Below are 9,218 nucleotides of genomic sequence, written 5' to 3' on the forward strand. Positions count from 1 at the left end.
ACAATGTCTGGATCATATTTATGAACAGCTATGCTAGATTTTTTTTTTTTTCAGGACGATTCTTATTATTAATATATTATTATTATATTTTTTATATTATTAAATCAAAATTATACAAATTATACTAATAATATACTAATTAATAATAATTATTATAAAAATATTTATATATTAAATTTAAATATTTAATTAATTTATTTAAAAATTTATTTTCTTTTATTACATTTAATATTTCTAATATTAATAGATTCATCTATAATAATTTTTTTATCACATTAGACTAAATTTTACATTTAATTACATTTACAAATTACAAAAAAAGTTTGACCCCTCCCTCTAATTTTTTGTTTTCTTTATTTGTATTTTACATTTTGGGAACTTAGACTTATATTGAATTTTAATGTGTTTCGCAACCCGAAAGAATTCGGGGGAGGGGTCATTTTCAGTTCATTTTTGTATCTGGAACAAATAGGTTCAAGAGATGAGAGAATTAAGGATACCTACCAGAAAGACTAATCCAATCCATAATGATGTACCGAAAAATACAACATTTTTGTTACTCGACCAACCATCAGGAGAAGAAAAAACAACAGGTACACTAATCAGTAAGATTGATGAAGTAGCAATTAATGCAAAAACAGCCAATTGGAAAGCAATAGTCATGTTTCTAATCCTCCAAGCTACCAACAAAAGAACTATACCATTTGATCCCTCTATCAGCCAAAAAAATTGTAAAAAAAATGCATCATGGGGGATTGTGCCATGAATCCATTGATTCTATATGACTTAGTACCACCCCTTTCCCATTTTTTATTTGAACATGGGGTCGAGAGTAGTTTTTTACTTCACAAATGGTCATGCTAGATCCTGCATCTATCTATATATTACAGATAGATAAATAGACTTATCGACTCACACCTAATATCTTTCTATAGTACAATGATAGTATCAACTCCTATGGCCATGTTCTATTTGTGAAAAAAAAAATAATAAAATAGAAATTATCTTTCGGAGAGATGGCCGAGTGGTTGATAGCTCCGGTCTTGAAAACCGGTATAGTTCGCAAAGAACTATCGAGGGTTCGAATCCCTCTCTCTCCTTTTCTCGATGAATAGATTTATGTCTATATTGGTTTTGACTGGCCCAGTATCATAAATATAAATGGCTCGGCTAGGTGGGATAGATGAGCCAGAAAAAAAAATGGATTAGATCTAAATGAGTTGAAAATAAAAAAAAGGAAAAAGAAATACTTTTTAAGTATGACCTGATCCACCCAATCAATATGTATTGTAGAATCAAATTGATTTCTACTTTAAATATTGGATCTCTTGTTTCAGTTAGTTAAGAGGAGTCATGGAAAGAACAGGTTCAAAATCACGATCAATTTCTTTTTCAAATCCTGCTGCAGCTGCACGAGCCTTTCCCCCATGCCATAAATGACCTACGAATAGGAAGAACCCTAGAACAAAATGAGAGGTAGCTAACCAACTTCTAGGAGAGACATAATTGACTGCATTAATCTCGGTAGCTACGCCACCTACAGAATTTAACGAACCTAAAGGCGCATGGGTCATATATTCCGCGGAATGGAATTCTTGCCAAGGTTGTATGTCTTTTTTCAACCTACTCAAGTCCATACCATTTGGACCTCTTAGAGGTTCTAACCAAGGAGCACGCAAATCCCAAAAACGCATAGTTTCTCCTCCAAAAATAACTTCTCCGGTAGGCGAACGCATTAAATATTTACCTAACCCGGTAGGTCCTTGAGCGGATCGCACATTAGCCCCAAGACGTTGATCTCTCACTAGAAAAGTAAAAGCTTGAGCTTGAGAAGCTTCTGGTCTAGTAGGCCCGTAAAACTCACTAGGATACGCGGTATTATTGAACCAGACAAAGCAACAAGCAATGAAACCAAAAACGGATAAAGCACCTAAACTATAAGACAAGTAAGCCTCTCCAGACCACACAATGATCTCAAAGCTGTGATGGATTTTCTGCTCAAAGCATCAGCAACTACATTTGCCTTCCCAGGATGGTAGTCAATTACACAATCATAGTCCTTCAGGAACTCAATCCATCACCTCTGTCTAAGGTTGAGCTCCTTCTGAGTTGGCAAATATTTTAGACTTTTGTGGTCTGTGTAAATGTAGCACTTTTCACCATATAAGTAGTGCCTCCATATCTTCAGTGCGAAGATAATTGCTGCAAGCTCTAGATCATGGGTAAGGTAATTCTGTTCATGTGGCCTTAGCTGCCTGGAAGCATAAGCGACCACCTTCCCCTCTTGCATCAATACACACCCTAACCCATTATGAGAGGCATCACTGTAGACCACAAAGTCCTTTCCTAACACTGGCTGTGTTAACATTGGTGCCTCTATCAACATAGCCTTCAACTTCTCAAAACTGGTCTGACACTTGTCATTCCAGTCAAATCTAACATTCTTGTGTAACAACTTGGTCATTGGAGCAGCTATTAAGGAAAATCCATTTATAAATCTTCTGTAATACCCAGCTAGCCCCAAGAAACTTCTGACCTCAGTTGTATTCCTGGGAGGCTTCCATTCCATCACTGCTTCTATTTTCTTGGGATCCACTCTAATCCCATTAGCTGATACTATGTGTCCAAGGAATGCAATTTCATTTAACCAGAAGTCACACTTTGACAACTTAGCATACAGCTTCTTCTCTCTCAAGGTTTGCAGAACAATCCTCAAATGTTCATCATGTTCTTCCCTGGTCTTGGAATACACCAAAAAATCATCAATAAAGACCACTACGAACCAATCTAGATATGGATGGAAGATATGGTTCATAAGGTCCATGAATGCCGCTGGTGCATTTGTTAGGCTTTGGGCATCACTAGGAACTCATAATACCCATACCGGGTCCTGAATGCAGTCTTTGGTACATCTGCATCGTTCACCCTCAACTGATGATACCCTGATCTGAGATCAATTTTAGAAAATACTCCTGCTCCCTTCAACTGATCAAATAGATCATCAATTCTAGGTAACGGATATTTATTCTTCACAGTTACTTTATTCAACTGCTGATAATCGATGCATAACCTCAAAGTCCCATCCTTCTTCTTTACAAACAGCACTAGAGCTCCCCATGGTGACACTCTAGGGCGTATGAACCCCTTATCCAGTAAATCTTGTAACTGAATTTTCAATTCTTTCAATTCTGTGGGTGCCATCCTATAAGGAGCAATAGAGATTGGTGCTGTACCCGGCAGTATATCAATAGCAAATTCGACTTCCCTTTCTGGTGGTAAGCCAGGCAATTCTTCAGGGAACGCATTTGGGAAGTCTTTTATTGTGGGTATGTCACACAGATCTGGCTTAGCCTGCCTAGTATCCACCACATGTGCTAGGTAGGCTTCACAGCCTTTTCTCATCAGTTTTCTTGCAACTGTGGCTGAGATGACATTGGATAAGAAATCTGTCCTTTCCCCCATAACTGTAATCTCATTACCCTTAGGAGTTTTCAAAGAAATCCTCTTCAGTTTACAATCAACCATTGCCTAATGACGTGACAACCAGTCCATTCCCAAAATCACGTCAAACTCATGGAAAGGCAACTCAATCAAGTCTACCAAGAATTCATACCCCTGAATCCTTAACGGGTAACCCTTATACACTTTGTTCACCACTACACTGTGGCCCAATGGATTAGTGACCAGAATGTCTTGGTCACTCTCCCCTACTAGTATCCCTCTTTCTACGGGTAGGTTGATGCAGATGTATGAATGAGTGGATCCTGGATCCACCAATGCATGCACAGATGTATTGTAGAGGGAGAATGTACCCCTGATAACGTCCGGGGTATCTTGCTCCTCCTGAGCTCTCATGGCATAGGCTCTGGCAGGTGGTCTGCCCTCAAGCCTCTCTGCTGGCTCAGATGAAGGCCTCTGTGATGGTCCCACTACCTCAGATTTGCCAGATTTCCTACCCCTTTGTGGTGTAAGAGCAGGTCTATCTGCTTGTGTTGGAGCAGCTGTAGTAGTTCTGCGTGGACAGTTCCTCAGCTGATGCTCTGTTGACCCACACCTTAAGCAGGCACCAGTCACTCTCCAACACTCCCCCTTATGCCACTTCAGACAATGTGGACATGCAGAAGATGTTGGGGCTGATCCCCTGAACCTCGTCCCTAGAGAGCTACCCACTGATGGTGTGGACTAACCTCTCCTAGGGGTGAACTGTGGCTTGGGCCCTTAGGTCTGACCCTGACCTTGTGGTTGACCTAAACTCTGTGCAGGTGGACCTTTGAACTTCTTCCCAGGTGCAGGAGATGAACTAGACTAACCCGGGCCGCTCTTCTATTGTCTCTCTCTTCTGGTCTGCTCACTTATTCTAACCTTTTCAACTTTTATTGCAGCTTCTACTAACTTGGTGAAGTCTGTGATTCCCAAGGCAGTAATCATGATCTTTATGTTGTCATTTAATCCCTCTTCAAATCTCTTACACCTTTCGGCCTCATTAGGGACTATCTCCATTCCGTAGCGGCTCAATCTGATAAATTGCTTTTCATACTCGGCCACTGTCAGCTGTCTCTGCCTCAGGTTAATGAACTCTCTTCTTCTCTCTTCCAGGTATACACTACCCACATATTTCTTCTTGAATTCTGAGAGGAAGAAGTCCCAAGTTATTACTTCTAGTTGCACTTCACTAGACACCGTATCCCACCATTCATATGCATCATCTTGCAACAGAGATATGGCAGCTTCTAGGTTTTGTCTGGAGTGCAGTGGAGTTGTTTTAAAACCCTTCTTGTTCTGCTCAACCAATTTTCAGCTGCAACAGAATCATCTTCTCTCTTGCCAAAGAAATCCACTGCTCCAAATTTTCTTAGTTTTTCCAAGTGTGATTTCTGCTGTGGAGGTGGTGGTGGTGGTGGTGGCATTACCCCAGCCATTTGTCTAAAGAATTCGGCCATTTGCTGAAACATGGCCTGTGGAGGCTGAGCAGGCTCTGCTGGAGCTGGTGGAGCAGGTTCTCCCCTACCCCCGGGCCTCGCCATCTGCAGGTGGAGCATGACTCTCCACTTCCTCCTCAACTGCCCTCTGAGATGTGGGGTCCATATCCTAATCAAAATAACAAAGATAAACAGATCTGCATTAGTGTCACCTCGACTCTTACAAATGCAATGCATGGTATGGACTCGATCTAGGCCCAGAAACGCCTAAACCGTGCTCTGATACCACTAAATGTGACACCCCTTACCCGTCTACAGTGTAGCCGAGCAAGATATGCCACACAAATTTTGGAACACCCTATTTTAATTCAATCATTTTTATTCTTCCTAATTTATTTTTTTTTTATAGTTATGGAGTACAATTTGTGAAATATAATTCATTTCAGTCATTTATTGAAATCATAAATTTATTGAGGTTCCGCAAATTTTATAGAAAATCCGGCAGAGTACCGGTTAAAAATGAAGAAAACAGTTCTTCAGAACCTGTGAAAAACACTTCTAATATTTTCAATCAATCCCAAACTCCATTTCATCAACAAAATCCCAATATTTTTTTCAACAACATTTCCATTCCTCAATCATTCATCTCATATGATAATCATGTAAAAGTCATAAATAAATATTCACTTTTTCATTCATAAACACAATTTCCACTATTTACATTAATACCAAAATACATTACGTAAACTTCAATTACATATGAGAAAATAAAAGTTAATTACAAAATACCCAAAATGAAACTTAGTGTCCTACCAATGCACTTACATCGGTGAGGTGACACGGACACTATGCAGAGCTGCAGAAGGTCTCACCCAGTCTGTGGTCTACTGGGCTCTCGATCGATCTCTCCAAAACCTACACGTGGCAAAAGCAACACGCTAAGCAATAATGCTTAGTGGTGCTAATAATAAAATAAAAAGAAATAACAGAAAATAAATATGCAGTGAATGTATTGATGTCTCATTGCAAATAAATTTTCGATGAGTATTTGTAGTCTTACTTATTTTGTACTTGTTATATTCATTATTTCATTAAATTTATCCACTTTCATTTTTGGTTGCCCAAGTAACCTATACTGGATGACTGGATTGGATAAACGGGTAAACTGGCACTGGGTATCAAGTACCTCGGGCAGTCACACCATCGGTCACATATGTGTCTCCCGGTGTGCAATAGAATAGCTAATAAGCTGTAATAACATTAGGCACAAGGCCAAGTATCAACATAATGTCAGAATGGCTAAAAGCTATGAAATCACAGAATGGTATAATGCCATGTGCAGTACTACTAACTGAACCCTATTGGCATGCCAACCTATCTAAACTAATCACATTAGGCCTACTAGGGCATTTTGCACTTTTAAGTTTCACAATTTTTGAATTTCAAGTTTGAATGTTACTATTCATTTTATTAGTCAACTAAAATGTTGACTTTTGCATAGACAATAGGTACATTGGTTTTAATACTCCCAACATACCATATTTTGCATTCAAAATTTGTTGGTATTGGTTGCCAATACCATTTCTAAGCTTAATGTTAATTGGACAAAATTTTCAGTTTTCATGCTTTGTTTTTACTGTTCTATTAGTCATTTTTGTAGTAGGAATTTAGCAAGATAATCAACATGAAAGTTGTTCCTTATTTTGTCTAGTTGAATTTCCTCTTTTGAATCACTCCATTTGGAGTTTTGTATCTCAAGTTATGGTCCAAAAACCACAACTGGCCGGATTGAAATTTTTCTGGACTGACCATATCTACAGTGCAGTGAACAGTGATTGCAACTCACTTTTTGGATAGGTTCTGGTCATAATTTGGGTTAGGTTTCTTCATGAAAGTTGTTGGTCTATATCTCAGCTTGTTTCTGGTAAAATTTCAGGTTAATTGGACCATTCTACACTGAGTTATGGCCAAATGACCAAACACTATTCATTTAGTCATTCTGCAGAAATAGACTGCAGGTCACCCGGATTGGGGCAAGCTTTTGGTCCACTTGGTTTGGTCTTATGGGCATGGTTTCTTCACCAAAGTTGTGCCATTATGTGTTTAGTTTCATGTCAAATTATCCTTGCACCAATTGAACCTCTACAATTCAAGTTATGGCTGCCCAAACCTGCTGGACTCATGTCCAATTCTGTAGGTCACCTAGGGCAGCCACACTAAACCCAAATCCCATCACTAAACACACTTCATTTCTTGTTTACCTATAACCAAATGGTCACTAATTGACCATTAAAACTCACTTTCATCATTACATGATCAAAGTCTCAATTTCATGCTCAAACCCTAACTCCAATTTCCAATTCATGGCATACACACACCAAACTCATACCAAATCACTTTATCCATCATCTATGCTCATCAATAATATAATTAAGCCACATAATTTCATCAAAAACCAACAATCCTTAAACTTTCTCATGGCTGCCAAATTTAGAGATTTCATTTACTCAAGTTTTTCTTTTAATTTCACACAATTTCTACTTGATTTAGCATGCTTACAAGATTAAAGAAAGAAAAGAAATTGTTTAGTGCACTAACCTTTTTGAGCTTCACTTAACCTTGATTAAACCTCCCTAACCTCTTCTTCTTTAGCTGCCAATAGCTTTTTCTAGGTAAAAGATCAAATTTTTGTGAAGGGACTTGGCAATTTTGGTGAACAAATGGAGAGGAAATTCAAGCTTTTAAGCTTGAAAATGGTGGAACCTCTTCTCTCTCTCTCTCTCAACGTTTTTGGCTGCCCAAAGGTTGAAGATACAGATTGGTTTTTCAATTTTTTGGTCTCTTTTATCTCTTTTAATGAGTTTAACAAATTGTGATTGGTGGAGGAAATTTAAATGACATCATATGATGTCATAATTAGCATTTTCTTTCATTTTCTTTTCTTCTCTTCTCTACTCATTTTCAATTTAATTTTTAGCAATATTTATTCATATTTTAGATCATAATAATTATTTGCTTAATTGGACAAGTCAGCCAAAAATCATCTCTGAAGATAAAATGACCAAAATGCCCTCCGTTTGGCTTAACGGGCCAAAATTATCTGTACCGATTGAAAATTTTTTCTAAGTATTTTCTTGGCATTCTAATGCCATAAGAACCTCAATGACCCTTCTTTGGAGTCCCAAAAATTATTTTATAATTTTTCCCTCGAGTATAGGGCTCCTAGTTGTGAGAACCGCAACTTCTCACTAGGTTAGCCATCGCTAGGGCACCGGCTCATTTAACTTGGTTGTATTTTATTTCTAAATTTTTTCCTAAATTTTTCTTATTAATATTTGAGTTAATTATGGTTCCTTACTTTAGTTTAAATATTTTTTCGGACGTTCTAACTCTCTGGACCGATACTAGTTACCGAAACAGTAGAATGTACGGAGTTGCTATAGGGAGGGTGTTACAAGAGCCCTGCTATGGTTTCTCCCCTCAGCTGGGAGATCATGATCAGAGAAAGTAATATGACCCCCATCTTCTATAAGCACAACTTTGGCAATCTCTTCTGGAGTTATCTCCGTGGAGACCTTGAGTACACTCAGGGCCTTGGTCAGTGCGGTTCTGTGTTTTTCTGATACCAATAGCAATTCCCAAACTGTTACACTAGCCTGAGTCCTATTCAATTGCCTAAGGAACTGATCATCCTCTTCATCTGTGTCCTCTTCAGCCAACACCTTGGCTTTCCCTCTCACGTTGTCCTTCTCCATGGGTGGATCAGGATAATATCTACCACTCTTGGTCATGTGGCTCACCCTACTCTTTTCCTCTCCGTCAGAGTCAACCCAAACATCTAACAAACATTCCTCATCACTGGAACTATCCCAAATATCAATTGTCATTACAAATCGAGGTTCATCAAGCTTTTGGATAGGTTGGATAAGGTTGAGAATTTGGTCAGGGTCAATTGAGGTATTGGAAATCATGTAAAGTCCTGCTGGAGGTGGAACATTATGGTTGGGCATTGGGTTGGTGCGTGTGTTGGGTCAATTTTCTGGGTCAACTATTTTCTTAGCATCGATCAGGTCCTAAACTTCATGTTTTAGCAGTATAGGTTAGCATTGTAATTAGGTGGCAATGGGTTTGGTAGTGGTCTAGGTGCCAAGGGTTGGAGGAGGCCTCGAGCTTTAAGTCGCTCGAAGACTTTAGATAGAGTTTGGTTGAATTGAGAGAACTTTCTAGGGGTGTGGGACATGGTTTGAACCTCAATGACTTTGTTTTCCCCAGTAATGTTGCTAGCTGACTTGTATCCTC

At 38.7% G+C, this 9,218-nt stretch overlaps 1 protein-coding gene and 1 non-coding gene across 2 annotated transcripts; one reads left to right on the top strand and one right to left on the bottom strand.

Moving 5' to 3' along the window:
- Positions 1-326: 326 nt before the first annotated feature.
- LOC131170270 (photosystem II CP43 reaction center protein-like) lies at positions 327-8,929 on the bottom strand. Its single transcript, XM_058129327.1, has 2 exons — positions 8,358-8,929; positions 327-1,980 (listed from the first exon to the last, which is right to left on the bottom strand). The coding sequence occupies exons 1-2, from the start codon at positions 8,927-8,929 to the stop codon at positions 1,338-1,340; spliced, it is 1,215 nt and encodes a 404-aa protein (XP_057985310.1). The 3' UTR covers positions 327-1,337.
- On the top strand, positions 1,011-1,100 carry TRNAS-UGA (transfer RNA serine (anticodon UGA)). Its single transcript has one exon. It is a non-coding gene; the product is annotated as a tRNA-Ser (tRNA).
- Positions 8,930-9,218: the final 289 nt, after the last annotated feature.

This window comes from Hevea brasiliensis, chromosome 11 (genome assembly GCF_030052815.1).
Source record: "Hevea brasiliensis isolate MT/VB/25A 57/8 chromosome 11, ASM3005281v1, whole genome shotgun sequence".
Classification (NCBI taxonomy): Eukaryota; Viridiplantae; Streptophyta; class Magnoliopsida; order Malpighiales; family Euphorbiaceae; genus Hevea; species Hevea brasiliensis.

Coding starts and splice junctions, on each gene's coding strand:
- LOC131170270 (XM_058129327.1), bottom strand. CDS start 8,929: ATGCCCAACCATAATGTTCCACCTCCAGCAGGACTTTACATGATTTCC. Junction 1,981..8,357: donor CTTGTAACACCCTCCCTATA/GCAACTCCGTAC, acceptor AATCCATCACAG/CTTTGAGATCATTGTGTGGT.